Below are 16,766 nucleotides of genomic sequence, written 5' to 3'. Positions count from 1 at the left end.
CTTGCTCCTGCCAAATGTCTGAAGGCAGAACAAATGAAAGGGAATGAAAAGAGGAAGATGCCTGTTTGATCTGTTGTGTTGTTCTGGTCTGCTTTTAATATCGTATATGGCATCTAAAGGGCTTATTGGTTGGTTTTCAGAGATATGGGGAAAGGCCTGGGTCATCCATGTTGCTATGCTACTGCAAAAATGATGTACATGTAAAGATTGCAGGCTGTGTCCATGTTGCTGGGGACAACATCAGGAGAAGATCAGTGTGAGTGAATTTCTAACAGAATGCTGACCCCTAGTGGAGAACTGCAAGAAAAGACAACAAAAGTTCAGACAATTTACATAGCAGCAAAGTGTGACATAAATCAACCTCAAATGGCAGAGTTTGCTTAAATTCACAGATTTACTTGCAGTCAACAACCTGAGAACAAATCTGTAAACAAATAAATATTTTAATTTATTACACTATCTCAAAGACATTGTGTCAGAAATACAAGCAACAGAGTGATGTCAGATTGCTTTGAGGGCTTTGTGGTCAACATTGTGCCTTACAGAAGTATGATCCAAAATACACAGAACAATTACTACACTGAAAAGAAATTAAAAGCAAATGTGAGAATGCAACACCGAAACATATTTATGCATGGGCTCTACTGCTGCTGCAACAGTTTTATGTTGCAGGGAGTAAAAGAAAGCTAATGTACCGCTTGAGTTACATGGATTTTACTTAGCTATGCTGTTTGTGAGTTGTGATCAACACATGGAAAAAGTTTTTATGTACACTGTCTACATTAACACCAGCTGGGCAGAAAAATCCCAGATATCTACTGCATCTATAGACATCTGTTAGCGGTGAAAAATAACACAGAAAACTACGTCTATACAACACTTTTTAAGATAATCAATTTTGGAAGCTCACATGCTACTCAGCTATTCTCACAAAGGTGACGGGCTTCCAATGTGGCTACCCAAGGGTGTGCTATGTCAGCTGAAAGCATCTTAGTACCACATTCATGCACACAAACAGTAGGCAGTGTATCTGCTTCAGATGCTTTGTGGTAAGAGACACTGTTGTGACTCAGCAGAGGGGTTTCTTTGTGCTCTTGCTGCTAGCACCAATATAATACATTTAAAGTTATGACAGGAAGAGGAGTGGGTCAGGAAGAGACTGAGCCTGAGTCTTCAACATCTGTGGAGTCGCATTCGTCGGCTGACTCTGTGAGGGCGGGGTAGGGCCGTGGCTGGTCCAGGTTGACGTAAGTGACATTAAGACTGATGTAGTGTTCTCCCTCCAGGCTGGACAGGATGGTGGTAACAGCCGACACCAATGTAGCAAAACTGGGCCTCAACTCTGAATCAGGGTCCCAGCACTGCAGCATGATGCTATACCTGGAAAAAACATGGAGCAGAGTCTGTGTGTGGTCAACAAGGCAATGGCCACCTTACTCAATTAACAAAGAATTTTTGTTCTACCAGAAGCATACGGGATATTAAAGACCCCAGACATCCACCTTCCACCAACACAAGTGTATACGCAATATGTTGGATGAGACCTCTTCTGAGGAGTTAGTTGAGAAGATTGCCACTACTTGAGAAGATTATTACCATGTCTGTATGGTTTATATGTAGCTGGTGCCAGGAGTTACCTTAGCTTAGCAAATAACAGAAACAGGATAGCACGGTTGTCTTGGCTCCGGCCAAAGGTGGCAAAATTCACCTGTCAAGACCTCCAAAGCTCACTAACTAACGTGTTATATTTTGTGTGTTTTATCCATCAAAAACTGTGTAAAACTGACAATTTGCCATTTAATGGGGGATTATGTGCCAAATGGCAAATGGCGGGAACCAGCTGCCAAGCAACCAGGAAGTTGGCCAAGAAATGGTCCGTCATGAAAACATACTCTCTGTTGACTCTGGTTTCATATTGAACGGACAGATATGAGAGGAGTATCAATGTTCTCAGCTAACTTTTATCAAAAAGGCAATAAGGGGCATGTCCCAAAGGTCTAGTCATTCCTTTAATATCCAGTGTTGGTGTTCTACATGGGTCCCTGGGTGACACTTTTCCATGAGGCCTTAACTAACATGGGATGCACGACAAGGCCTCAGTGTACAAAGGATGTGAATGGCTGATTTATTCTCCTTCAGTCCATAAGCTGGTGACCAAAAAGCTTAGAGTCTAGGGATTTATCATTAAAACAGCAAAAACATTTCAGCTTATTTTTTGTGAAGCCTGGTGTGTGTATCTATGTGGTTTTGCATGTGTGTGAGTGAAAGAAGCAGTGTTCTTCAAAGTGCCATGTAGATATACACATTAACTCCCAAACTGCATTGCTTAACTGTGTTGGAATGCCTAGTAGTGGACAATTTACAGTTTTGACACTACTGAGTGACCATTCAAACATCCTGTTATTGCTACTTGGACTTGGTCCCAGGTCTTTTCATCTTCTATCTTGTAGCTGTAAATCTGCGTTAGTGCTTTTGTAGTATTATTTTTCATACAACAGCAGTCTTTCATTCTATTTTTTACAAGTTTTACAATGGATGTATGCAGAGAAACAGCAACAAAACTAAAATTACTATTTAGACTAATTCGGCAAAGTGAACAACATAATGGTGTCACTCCTACTACTTACAAAGGGTCAGGGCAGTACTGAGGCTGGGGAAGCCTCCTGCCTTTCAGTAAATAATGTGTTATGTCATAAGGGTCCACCTCTGGGTAGGGGCTTGCTCCTCTGGTCAGCATCTCCCACATCAGCACACCAAATGACCACTGCATAAGAAGAGACAAAAGTTAGAAACAGTACCGATCAGTATTTTGCTTTGCTCAAATGAAAATTATGGAGCGATGCTGCCTTCCTATCCTGTTAACTATTTCATGACTTATGCGTCACTGATGTAGAAAACAGCAGATGATAGCAAATTATTATTATAAGAATTGATGCAGCTAAATGGAAACACAAGTAATAATAATATATAATTCTATTTTTCACAATGTAATCTAATACCTGAAATGAAAATCATTCATTAAACATTGATTTCCATCCATACAAACACTGACGACACTAAAATGTTGACAGCTCCTCCAGAGATCTTGTTTAAAATAAAGTAGATCTTCATTTGCTCACCACATCAGACTTGGAGGTGAATTTCTGAGTCTGCAGACTCTCGATTGCCATCCACTTGACAGGCAGCTTAGCCTTCCTGTGATCCTGGACACTGTAATACTCCTTATCGAAAACATCTCTAGCCATGCCAAAGTCTGCCACCTTGACTGTATACGACTCGTCCAGCCTAAAGACAGAAAAAGTAAGATAATAATTCTGTTGCAAAGCATTGTAACTAAGTACTGTGATGAAACATCCTAAACCAAACTTGTACTATCAAACATTTCCCAAACTAAAGAAATTCGGGCTGAATATCAGTGAATAAATTGCTGATTTCTCTGCACATCTCCTTGACTCACATGCAGTTACGTGCTGCCAGATCTCTGTGGACAAATTTCTTCTGAGCCAAATACTCCATCCCCTTGGCAACCTGGAGCCCGAAGCCAATCAAATCCTTCACAGTGGGGTTCTAAAAAATCCCGCAAAGACAAAAACAGTGAGCTAAAACAGGGGTAAATGTTACATAGTTTGGTATTGTTATTAAACAGGTGGTTGTACATAAATCAGAAGGTTAATTTCTAATGCTTTAATATAGCAGTCATACCCTCTTCTCGCAGCGTATGAAGTGCCGCAAGTCGCCGTGTTTCATATACGGAAGCACCACTAGCGGGAGCCCTTCCTGTGGCAGCAGGATTCCCAGCAGAGACAGCACATTACTGTGGTGGAAACCCTTCATTATAATACCCTCCTTCAGAAACTGCTCCACCTCCTCGACATCTGTAATTCCTGATGACACACACGTGTATGTAAATGTTATGGACTTAAATCTAAAGGACAAAAAACACTGAAATCACAATGCTGAAAAGTTGTTTTTTTCTCTCTTTTTATTTATTTATTTTTTTGAACACATGCTATGAGACTTTGTTCCACACCAGGATAACTGAAGACTTTCTGGTGCTTTCCTATGAATATAAATGTTTATGCTATATATCAACACTCAAGAAGCAGATTACGCACTATTCAAAGACTTGACAGCACAGTGGATTTCTCTGTTGTTGTGGTCGGTGAAGTAGCCATGATACACAGTGCCAAAATGACCTGCAGGAAAAAAAAACAAAAAAAAAAACAAGAAGAGTGACTCAGTTCTGCTGTTGTTCCTTCAAAATACAACGCAGATTACACAAGGCTCCATAACAGAGTTTTGTTTCAGAGAGAGGCAGTGGAGTCGCTTACCCTTCCCTATGATCCGGTGGTGCTGCACAAGAAGCATCTCAGCAGGAATGAGAACATCCTTCACCTCCTCCAGCAGCTCTGGCCTAAAGTTGGAGATGGAGATCTTCTCTGGAGGCATGAGAGGAGTGAGGGTAGGATCTATGCTGCCTGCAGCATAGGACAGGCTGGGAAACACCATGGGCCCTGCCAGTGCGGTAGGAGGATTCAGGGATGCTACTGGTACAAGTACAGAAATAAGGGTGTGTTAACAAGAGTTACAAAGGTATGTGTGTCATAAGCAAATAAACTAGACAGTATCACTGCAATATATTGAGTGCTTCAACAGTCACCTCTCCTGTAGTCCCCAACAGGTGACAGCTCCACATTATTTGTACCAGAGCGGTTAGCACTGTGGGCCAAACGGGTCTCTACCATGGAGGCTGAAAAAAATTACACAACACCTGTTAATCATCAACTCGAGGAGAACAACATTTGTACATCCTACAGTACACCAAGGATGTTCTAGTTGAAAGACTTGTGTAATTCATTCCAGATTCCCACCCACAGCCGGAAGTAGCTGCATAAGCAGGTCTGACCAAGGTCCACATAAACAGAGAGGAGCCCACCTTTCTTCTTCTTCCTTAGGTGTTTCATGACAGCGAAGGCCAGCACCGCCCCTGCCACCAGAGCCGCCAGTATCCCCATCACAATGCCCACCATGTAGTGGTTGCTGACCCTCACCACCGTGCCAGCGTTGTGAATCTGTCCATTGATGGAAATCTACAGAGTCCATCATACACAGAAAAAAACATTATTATTGCATTATCAATCTTTTTCTTGTGAGCTGCCCCAAATGCTAGTTACAATAGCTGTGTTTTCTGTCACATGTGGATGGCATTAAAGCTCTGACCTGTGTGAGAAAAGAATATGGATAACTACATAAAAGGTTCAAATCTACCACTGTAGCATCGACATTTTCTGAAAAATATGTAATCTATTATGTTAAATCTTTACTAGACATATATACTGTTTTTTTCTGTGGGGGTTTGCATTATTTGCCAGTGCTGTTACTGCTTTACAGTGTACTTGTACAGTGTACAAGAATGATTGGTGACAGGCACATGCGTGACCTGGGGGCCTCATGTTGCGTGCTGGATCAGGATAAGTTAGTCAGCTAATCATCATCTAAACCTCCAGCCTGACTAACCTTCACTGGCAGTCCCTCACTGGGGATGGTCATGTTTTTGGGGATCCTGCAGGTGATTTCATTGTCCAGGACTTTAGCATCACAGTTGACACCCGCCACCGTCATAATGATGGTCATGCAGGAGCTCACCAGATTTAGCTTTTGATGCTGTGTAAGGTCAAAGAGAGAAGGTCAAATCCACATGAGACAAAATGACTTATTTAAACTCTGACTCTGTGATAAATTTAAAAAAACAACATTAATTCATACATGCAACGACACTTCGTCAAACCCAGGGTACAAACTCAGTACATGTCCCTCTGTTTCAAAAGGTATGGGCTCGCCATAGGGATGGTAGGAGAACTCTTTTCCCCAAAGCCCCAACGCTCCGTCCATGTCAAAAGAAAGCTCTCCTTCCTCAGTCTCATCCCTGGGAAATACAGGAGTGATACACTCCATCCTTGTGGCCAAGGACTTGCCTATGCACTCCTGAAACAAAACAGTGTGATCATAATTTAATTCTAAGCCAACACAGTAAAACGTATATGTTAATTCTGGTAATTCTAAAACTGTAGATGCATTAAAAGAACAATACTTTTAAATGTATCTACTGTACATTATGATTCACACTGTACCCTTGTCACAGGTTTCAGGTGACTCTCATTGGGTTTAAAGCGTATGATGGTGCGGTAAACAGAATCCAGGTTCTCCCCTTCAATCACAATTTTTGACCCCCTGCAATTAAGACAAATGTGAGAAACTGTTACATTTACATGAGAAAATCTATTTTTCAACTTGTGTTTGTTTTGTCTTGATTCAGTGGGTTGATTTCCGGGTCTGTTTGTGCTGGAGGCCTCACTGGCTTACCTGTCAAAGCTACAGCTTGGCAGGACGGCTGTAATCTTCGGATTTTCTTTGTAGTAAAACACCTTTGTGGTGAGGACAGGAGACTTGTCAATGAAAACACTCAGAGGGACGTCCCTCACCTCTGAGATGTGCTGGGACAGACAGATGATGGAGGACACATTTCCTTTAGGCTTTGTGACTCTGCAGAGAGACAGAGGCATGTAAATTACAAGCCTTAATAGATCAGAAAGCTTCTTGCTTTAAAATATATTTTTCAAGTTCCATATAATAACAGTACAAAACAGTCCAGTTATGAGTCAGTTTATGCATGCCAAAACCTTTAAAGGAATTCAAACTTGAATTATTCTACCTACAAGTTGGAACATGCTTGCTTAATACGTCATGGCAATAAAAATGTTCTAGGCAGCAGCTCATCTTCTTAACCTCTAAAAAGTAGGACAACTACACAGAGCTGCAAGACAAACAGTTTGTCCAAAAAAATAAAAAACAAACAAAAAAAAAACAAAACTGGGGTGATCTTGATCAAAACAGAAAAGAGGAGATGTATTTCCAGACCTCTTTATAGGACAAGGCACATCATTGAGAGTGACTTTCCTGGTCTTCCCAGCATCTAAGTAAGGTCCAGTCACTGTGATGAGCGTGCCCCCAACACGAGGCCCGTAGTTAGGCTGGATATCTGTGATGTTGGGAATCTAGGACAGTTGGTTAGAGTATTAGGGCAAACAAACCTGTTTGAAAAGTGGCTCCACAGATTAAACAGCTTATAAAAATATTTATAGCTTGTATGTTGTCATGAGGATGTGAATTGTTGGTGATAATAACAAAGATTACCACAAAAGTGAATCCTGGCATTTCCGCCTTCCCGTCAATAGAGTAGCGTCCCTCCACCTTGCCCTCATGCACCTCCACTGTAATGTTGACTGGTTTGGACAGCTCTGTGGCCCCGGAGCGAATCTTACACACCAGGCTGAAGAGCAGCACAACAAAATGCTTATGTCAGTATGTTAGCAGTACATGCAGTTACTGCCACACTAGTGACAACTGAATCTCAAAGTTAAAATTGTTGGAATTTAAAGAGTGTCGGGAGACAAAGATTATCAGAGTTTTAATGGGTTAGCTTTTAAGATCTTAAATCATTAACGCTTTTTAGTCACACTTACAATGTAATTTCACAAGATTTAACCAAATCTATAATGACATTCTCATTTGCTTCAGCATGCTTTTATGTTCTGGGAAAGTCTTCTGGGAAAGAAATTGCTAACTTTTATTTAAAGTCCAGGATTTTTTTGCTCTCTGAGAATAAAATAAAAGCAAACTGTAGTACCTGTACCTGTAGTATGAACAGATTGTAACTGGAAACAGAACAAGACCTGCATGGTTACTCACTGTGTGTTGTTGCTTTTGGCTGCAAGAACAGTGCAAGCAGTCTGTCCCAGGCGGACCTGGTGGGTTCTGGAGGTGATGGCAGGTCTTAAGGGAGACTGGAACTCCCATCCACACACTGTGAGCTCTGTTTGACCATCAGGGGGAGCAGTCCGTGGAAAGAACTGCGTCAATAAAGCAGAATATATAGTACCACCTTGAAATGAAATGTTTTTTTGCACAAAAATGTTCCCAATGTACCCAATGTACCTTTATCCCAATGTACAGAACAAACCTCACCCCAGTGATCCCTGGTGGGCAGGACTCGTTCCTCCAGGGACTGTGACACTCGCTCTCCCAGGAGCACACACCAGAGCACCAGCCACATCCCATGAACTTAGGGGCTGTCAGACACATGGCACAGGTCAAAAAGTGCTGACAGCCAGGTCCTCTCTGGGGCACCTGGATCATCTGGGACAGGGAGATAACATTTTTTAAGGTCACATATTCATTTTTAGGAGAAAGATGCCCTGTGATATTTCATTTTCAATGTGTCTATTACCATATCCACTGAATGAAATGACCTTATTATACTCCTTAATAATTTATTCATTCCATGCCAAGAGAGACATGTAAACTGATACTTGGCCTCATTAAGCACTGTGGTGCTTAGCAAGTCATGTTCAGAGCTACTGGTGCTGAAATGCGTCTAATAAATGTATCAGTTATCCATACTCAGTGAATGACCAACAGTAGATGGCATAGTTGACAGCGGGAGCAATTTATTTTAGCCACCTAAAAAAAGGGCACACCTAAAAAAAATCAACATCATCTTAGGTTAACACTACATTTAGAATGTTTACAACTCGTAACCGCCAAACAGTCCTTTCCAACAGGATTACATCCATCTATGCTCTCCTTTGAGAAAAACAATAATTAGACCTGGCAGGACACAGGCGTTGCTGGTCTATCACTGGTCTACCTTCCGCAGTGGTACAATGCTTTGCTTCTAACACAGGTAGTCCTGCTGTTTCTCCAAATCGGGGTGTGTTGACTGTCCTATACTGTATTTAAAATACTACACTGTACTGTATATACTGGACTGGACTGTATTGTGGGTTCTTACGGGTTAGAAACAATTTTTAATTAAACCATGTCTTATCTCTTTAAGACATGACTCTTTGTTTTGATTAACCACTGTTTTGTGGTACGCTTTTTAAGGAAAAATATCATTTTCTGGCATTGACTTTAGCCTAGCTTAACCAGACACCTGAAATGTTGATAAAATTGCTGAGCCATGGAGTTTTCAGAGGTGCTTCATATTGCTGTTGTGTCCCAATCTCAGCAACACATGCTGATAGTCCAAACGTCTCATACAGCTCAAAACCCTTGTGGTTACTGATCCAGTGTCAGCCTCTAATATCCACCCTGCCCCAAACTGCAAGCCATATCAACTTTATAGATTTTCTTTTGTCAATTATTTATTCTCTGGTTCATAGGGAACACACCACATCCCAGAATGCACTTGGCAAAAGGCAGGAAAATAATCTGGACGGGTCTCTTAAGCATTAAAGAACCATGGACAGACGATCAGTCACACTCCCTACTTATTTGTAATTATAATGTAATCTGACCTGCATGTCTTTGAAACGTGGGAGGAGAGCTGACCCCAAGAGCCTCCAGCCATCAGCTGACAGTAATACCCATTAAGCCATGCACTACCACTGTACCTTGTCTCCAACCACAAAGAGAAGATACTCTGAAGAGTAAACAGCAGCAATTGATGATACCCTCTGGTTTTCTACCAAAGAGTAATTGGCAAAGATAACAGGGCTGGATCTGGTCAAGACAAGCTGCCAACACAAACAAAACTTATGATTATTCATAGTGGATCATATCCAATGGTCAAGTGAAGACAAAATAAATTTTATAAATGCTGTAAACCTGCAGCAGACGTCCAGTAGAGGTACCAATATGGGCTACGGTCTTGTTCTCTATGGTTGTGACCAGCAAAGATGTGAGCAGGACGTGTGTCATTTGTCTGTTGAAGAGGTCCACTCTGTAGTAGGGCTTTGACACCATAGTAGGATGATCTCTGCATGTGGCGTTGTTCTCCATGCTCTAGTACCAAGGCCGCAGGCAACAGAGGACATGAAAATGAGACCATTAGGAAGAACATGAGGCAGAATATACATTCAGCATTATTTAAAATAGCATTTACCAATAGTTAGCAAGCAGAAATATTACAGTATCGCATTTTCTAATAAGTGCATCTATTCTGTGCCACTACTACAAAGTTTCCCAACATCCAATGTGATTTATAAGGTGGTTTAAATCAGCTTGACAGCTAATTTATATTCATGTGCTCCGCACACCCAGACAATAATATTTCATCTTTTAAAAGTTTACAGATGTAGTAAGACAGACTCAGCTGTTTGCTTGTAAGGATGTGAAATGAGCTGCACTGGTCACCAGGCTAATCATGACAAAGCCCCTGGAAGATCAGAGGTGCAAGCTGAATCTGTCATGATAATGTAATCATTTCATAATTTAAGAGGCCATGATAAATTATTATGTGTTGCACTGCTGACAGAAGGATCGCCTTGTAGCTATAGACATGGAGCAGGATGGATCACTGTAAACACTGACTGATATCTCTGAGGTCAAGATATACAAAGAAATTACATTTTATAAAATGTTTTCTTGGCATATAAAAATAGAATCAGGAAACTGGGAATTAAATCAAAAAAACACTGAAAGAAATGTGTCCACTTGGCTGTCTCATGAAGAGAGCCTGGAGTTTAAGGACAAGTACGCAAACAGCATTGTTATTGACTTACATCATTCACCTCAAGCCTGTGGAGAAGCATTCAACTGAGGTTTTGATTCAGTTTCCTGAGCCCTAAAACTCAAATTCCACTGTCCTCAAAATGATAAAAACATAATTATTCAGAGGGTTTACACAGACTGCACTTCATCAACCTGGAGAAGAAATTGGCATACAGTAGCTTAGAGGGTTGAGATACTTCTAAGGACTGACACCTCTAAAGAGACATTTAGACTAAATTAGACTAAGACTAACATTTAGACGAAGACCAGTGTCTAAATAATTTGATGATAGCTACAGAGCAGAAACGCATAGCATCTGTGAGGCACAGATGACATTGTTGGCATCAAAGGTTTTGATATGCTGAGAAATGGTACATCCATGCTTTCAGATAGCTGGAATATCCCTCTGGCTGAAAGCAACAAAGCAGAAGGAGCCTTAGGAGAAAAGTTCAGTGCTCTTTCTCTGAAGAAAGAACATCCAAAAGAAGACATTCAAATTCTACAGATCTGTTCAGCCACTTCCAAATTCTCATCAGCTGTGGCTCTAACAGCTGAAATTTCCAGCTTTCACCTCAGTATTGTTGCTGAGTCACAACATCTGTTTTCTTTCCACAAGTTAAAAGACTCACCATCCAAACTATGAAATCATAGCTGCAACTGCAATACAAAAAATAACTCAGTTCTGGGAATTTTACGTAATTCTCAAACTGGCACGAATTTACTTTTACTAAATAGGGAATAGGAAGTCTTACCACAAATCCAAACACTCCACAGGACTCACCCCTGATAACATAACATATAAAAACCAATATTATGGGAAATATGCATGGGATCTGAAAATTAAAGCCAGTTTTCCCAAACGAGTTAAAACAAGAAACTACTGCTATCATAAGACGTTTAATAATATACAACCAAATTCTCAATATGACTTTAAAAGGATACTGAATGCACACACACCGTGACAGTTATACAGGGACATTATCTGACTGACATGAGGAAAATTTTAAGTTTTTCTTTTATTATTATCCTGTTTGACCTGAAAAATTCACTCAACCGATGCAGAAAACAAGTCACAACATCAATTACCCTCACCCCCACGTGACCTTCGTCCTATTTTCATTGTACTGAATGTTTGTGAATACTGACAAGTAAGTGGCTTGACTTTTTTCCATTTTGTATCCCTGTTCTCTTGGATTTAACAGCAAGTGTTCACTGAATGCTGATGCAGGCGGTTCCAGTTCTTCTGTCAGCTGGGATGTTAACAGAGGAATAATGAGACTTCACAAAAGTTTCCTTTCTTGGGCATGTCATCTAAAAGATCTGACAGATGATGAAGATCGGCACAAAAAAACAAGATCATTCTAGGTTAAAGAGGAAATTTAATAAAAAGGCCATATATTAATTATGGATATAATCATGCTGTTTCAACTGGATGACTTGCACCTACTGTATGTCCATCTATTTCCTCACCTTATCATAGTATGCTCTGGTGAACTAACAAAAGATTTAGCAAAAGCAGTGGTTTGACTTCTGATGAAATATGCTTCTTCGCTTTCCTTCCCAAAGTTTGTTTACCCTGTCTTACCTTTTCATCTCCTCATCTAACTCTGAGCAGGAAAATCCTGCTTTACCGTTTTAACGTATGAAAAAGCTCTCAAGGGCACGTTTAGATCACATTTATGATGACAGTACTTTCACTTTCATCTTACCCAATATGCGGCAGACAGATTTGTCTTGGAAAACATTGAGTTACACAATAACGCAGCTGGAGCTAATTCTCTGTGTTTCATTTCATTAGTCATGTTTGGCTCTGTGTGCACTGTAATCCTGCTCCTGCTGGTACTGTGAGTAAAATGCTGTTTTGATTAGGGGTTTACATGATTGCACAAACTGATATTTCTCCATAATGATCATAAGAAAACACCTGACTAGGTTATAACAGGCTATATCATTTTTGACCAAAATCATTAAGTTCAAGGGACTTCTTTAAGTACTTATTTATTTGGATGCAAACTTCCCCAGTACATGTAAACTTGCACCTGTAGTTAGCAAAGTAATATAAACAGGTGGAGACTTGTCGCTGGAGAAATGCCTTAGATGTTTTCTATTTATACTGATTTCTCAATCTGAAAGTGTGTGATGTATTGCTGAAAACACATCATCTATCTTAACCAGGAGACTCTCTCTTACCAGTTCAACGTGAATTAGTCACACGTGAATCAGTCACACACAATTTATCTTCTTATCATCTTTTTTCACATTGAGCAATTGGAATCGCTGTGTGTGGCTGAACTGATGGGCTCACCTCGTGCGGACAGCTCTCACAAGGCTGGAAATGGCAGAGCCCTCTGGAGAGCTGCTCTGGTCCAGACTCGCAGCAGTCATCCACCCCATCTGCAATGGCTTTGTTCACGTTGTCCATGGGGAAGGCGCACAGGGCAGAGTCGTGCTCCGTGACCCCGTTGTCATCCGTAACGGCAAAAACCCCATAGAGAATGTCATCCTCCTCCTCAGCACCTAACTCCTCTGCCAGCTCCCTGCCTGCCTTGCCAAAATGGGCTGCCTGGACCACATTGTACACCACATCCTTGTAAGGTTCACTAGCTACGTTCCTCCGTCGACGTTTTGGTTCAAACCGACACTCCAGGATCACCTCACGATACCTCTTCATCTCCCACTCATTTCGCGGGAGACGGCCCAAGCGAGTCTGAAACGGAGATGAATCCTGATCCGGGCTCTCTCTTTGAACCGAGAGGAAGTAGACAAACTCCTGAGTGAAAAAGCTGTAGACATATTCAATATGGTATGTCCTCCGCAAGCCAGGAAGGACGGTGAGGCCACGCACATCACTGTAGAAACCATCTTCTGTGGCCAGTGGTCGACGCACTGATATAGACTTTCTTCCATAACGCTGGGTGACACTGTCATTAACAGTAGCAGCAACAAAGAAGTAGACTGTATGACCCTCTTCAACCATGGTGACTTTGGTGCCAAGAGGGCTAGCCACACAGTCGGGACAGTAGGCAGCAGAGTTCGAATCCTTTCTGAACAAACACTTGGAAAGAGAAGGCGGCTCTCCATTTGAGTTAAGTTGGTGGAAATAGCAAACACCATACTGAGAACTTCCACAAGAGTATAAATACATAAAGAGAGTATCCAGCAGCAAGACCTGATTGTTTGTGTCCTCCAGGAAGTTGGGGTCCTTGTCAACGTCACACAAATCACATATCTGACACTCTGGGCTTCCCACTGGCCCAGTGCGGAGCTCCCAAACCTTCTCCAAGCTTGTGCTAACAGCTTCGATCACATTTTGAGAGGCAACATAAACCTCCTGGTAAAACGAGTTGTTGACTATGTTCTGGATGGGACCCCTGGCCTGGAAGAAGGGCATGGTGTAAACCACAGAGAAGTTGACGGAGCTGGGGGCGAGTGAGGAGCAGTTGCCCAGAACAAAGGCCAGCAGAGTCTGGAGCCAGACACATGTCCCCCACTGCGTGATCCAGTTTACCATCTCAACTCCGGGGCGTATGAGGGGGCAACAGCACAGTCAACGTGGGGTTACCTCCAGATCTGTTGTCGGGACAAAAGCATCCTTAAAACCAGCAGCAGATACCTGAACAAAGACAAATGACATAGTAAGTCACTACTTCATCTGAAAATTGTCCTTATTGAGATCATTTTGAAGAAGTTGCTTATTTGCCTCTTTTCTAAGCTAAGCTAAGCTTTCCCTTGCACTCAAGGTCTACTTACTAGCTCTGTCGGGACTTTCAGCATCATCTCATGGTCTTCCAAAAGGAATACCTGTTTTTCAAGATGCTGAATTTTTGTCTAAATTTCTGTCAAATGACTGACTTTTAACACTGATGACTAATGACTTTTAATTAAATTAAATTAAAATTAATTCAAAACTAGAACATTTATCTCACCTACTATAACTTTCTTTAGAATCGACACACCTGCTAAACTAAATAGAAAAAGTATTGGTTTATGCAAATACTTAGACATATGCATTATTTATAACTGAGGAAAGTTAAAATCAATATCACTGTCGTTAATTATGTTCTGCACTAAATGCTATTACATCTGAGGTGACGAAGATCATCTTGGTTGAACCGAATGATAATAAAACTACATGTGGCCATAAAGATGAAAGCTTCCTCTGACTCACCACAAAACCTGAGAGACAGAGCAGCCAAGACAATTTTTATTATCACTTCCCAATCAAATTGTTCATGCCTGTCCGGTCATGTCTATTCAGGTTAATCCAACAACCCATCTTTTTCCCCCCTTATGGGTCACGTGTTCGTATGCGAGAGAACTGACAGTACAAACTACGTTAACGGCCTCAGTTCAACTTTTCTGTAAAAAACGGTTTGAATAAAACTGAGCCTTTTTCTGTGGCTCATCCTCATCAGTCCCTAAATAACAATAAACCAAATGGAACCATGTTTCAAATTCCGAGCCTTGTCTTCATCCTGAACAGACGTTGTTGGGTGGATCATTAACCAGACACATCACAGTAAGGCTGTATTCAAGAGCCCTGGCCTCTCTAGTTTGCATTCCTGTCACAACCACTACGTGCTGCACAGGGGGAAAGATGTGCACGGACTGATGGTCATTGGACAACATGTGCCTTTTTAAGTCTCAGGTGAAGAAGAAACAGCTCATTTGGCAACGCCAGAAATTTTCATGAGCTTTCATCATAGTATCTAGCAGCAGAGAAACTTCTTTTTGACTACACCTCTGTCGAGAAAACAGCACTTATTCTTGCTATAGACAGTCATATATAAAAGGCTAAAGTCAAGAGTTTGGTGTCTTTACATCAATAATTCATAGAATCCCACTAACGTCGCGTTACATTTTAACATGAAACCGAGGTTAAGGTTAGAGGACATGGGTATACATAGTAATGGCACTGATTGACCTTCTTCATGTTCGTGGTTAATAAAGCAAATGGTTGAAATTGAGTTTCCATTCATTGTACTAAAGTGCTATTTACATCAGTGCATTCCCTCTCAGATGCGTTAAAGATGCAGTCATGCTGAGAAAACCAGCTTCTTTGGATCTGTTGTTAAAACGATTTCAAACCAGATTTCAAAATTATGCATGATTCTGATTTTATGTCACATTTTTTAAATCTCAGCATCTCATTTTCCAAATATACAAGATAAGGTTATTATTTACATACAACAAAGAAATGTGAGACTACAGAGAGATGTATGCACACGGCACTGACTACAGTGTGCAACAGCTTAATGGGATCGCTGCCTTGCTCACAGGCACTCTGGTGTCAGTTAATTAGAGTAGGAAAAAGCACCTTTCTTTAATGAATCTCTGCAGAGATATCCACAGGGATCTGAAGAGGCAATCTGCTGTGCAAATAATCAATGGTCAAATGTATTGTACCCTAAGGATGCATTTATTGATTCGGTGGCAGGAAATGCATCCCAAACCAGAGCAGACCCACCAGAAGCCACCAGCGTGAAAACATAAATCCTTTCTAAACTTTTTTGTTTGGTTGTTTTGAATTTCAGGGTCCTGTTCTTTAACATGGCAGGCAAACATCTTGCTCTGTGAGCTTTATGAGTACTTACAGTGGGACACTGTGGTCTGTGACACATAGTGACAGAGAATAAATCCAGTTATTTATAAACGTAGGTGCTTTCAAAACATGACTCCCTCATTCTAAATGGACACGTAAATGAAACGATTCCCCAGTTTCCCCCTCACATCGCTTTGTGTTCAGCACTTTTTTCACTTATCACATATGAAGAAGAAATAACTTGCAGAAATAACTTAAAGTGCTGATTTCCTGTTATAATGTCACGTTATGTTTATTACTGAGGAGCAGTTGTTTATCTGTCTACTGCACGGTAATACCTGAACAAGAGCCAGATGAGGTATTTGTCAGTGTCAGATGGCTGATTTTCCTCTGTGTTCTGTGCTGTGAATATTATGAAAATCTTACCTGTGCAGGTTAGTTTCTCTTCGGGGGAAGCAACCAGTGGCAGGTTTGGTCCTTGTCTGCCTTTAGAACAGCGCGATGTTTGACTTGTTTTCCTCAGGGAGATTTAAGATGACACACTTAGATGAATTTCTGCTCCGAGCTGAGAGGGTGAAAGCACCGGGGCATGTAAACCGCGTTGGCTTCGGATACTCGTCGGTACTTCTTCACCACAGCAGCGCTCCGGCTGGCTCCTCCTCCTCCTCCT

General features: G+C 41.3%; 1 protein-coding gene across 3 annotated transcripts; it reads right to left on the bottom strand.

Moving 5' to 3' along the window:
• Positions 1 to 375: 375 nt before the first annotated feature.
• On the bottom strand, positions 376 to 16,726 carry mst1rb (macrophage stimulating 1 receptor b). Of its 3 annotated transcripts, none has more exons than XM_046384711.1 (21): positions 16,523 to 16,726; positions 12,860 to 14,167; positions 9,670 to 9,846; positions 9,456 to 9,578; positions 8,026 to 8,196; positions 7,750 to 7,910; positions 7,195 to 7,330; positions 6,919 to 7,055; positions 6,364 to 6,543; positions 6,132 to 6,231; positions 5,767 to 5,985; positions 5,518 to 5,664; positions 4,937 to 5,090; positions 4,661 to 4,750; positions 4,332 to 4,547; positions 4,116 to 4,196; positions 3,703 to 3,884; positions 3,458 to 3,567; positions 3,120 to 3,285; positions 2,628 to 2,764; positions 376 to 1,380 (listed from the first exon to the last, which is right to left on the bottom strand). In XM_046384711.1, exons 2-21 carry the CDS (start codon positions 14,063 to 14,065, stop codon positions 1,149 to 1,151), a joined length of 4,125 nt encoding a protein of 1,374 aa, XP_046240667.1. In that variant the 5' UTR covers positions 14,066 to 14,167; positions 16,523 to 16,726; the 3' UTR covers positions 376 to 1,148. The 3 variants fall into 3 exon arrangements, with proteins under 3 accessions (XP_046240667.1, XP_046240669.1, XP_046240668.1); XM_046384713.1 differs by having other exon boundaries at positions 4,332 to 4,544; XM_046384712.1 differs by having other exon boundaries at positions 12,860 to 14,124.
• Positions 16,727 to 16,766: the final 40 nt, after the last annotated feature.

Source organism: Scatophagus argus, chromosome 3 (genome assembly GCF_020382885.2).
Source record: "Scatophagus argus isolate fScaArg1 chromosome 3, fScaArg1.pri, whole genome shotgun sequence".
In the NCBI taxonomy this organism is placed as follows: Eukaryota; Metazoa; Chordata; class Actinopteri; family Scatophagidae; genus Scatophagus; species Scatophagus argus.
The sequence above is the reverse complement of the archived record's forward strand: the minus strand, read 5'-3'. Positions and strand labels throughout refer to the sequence as shown.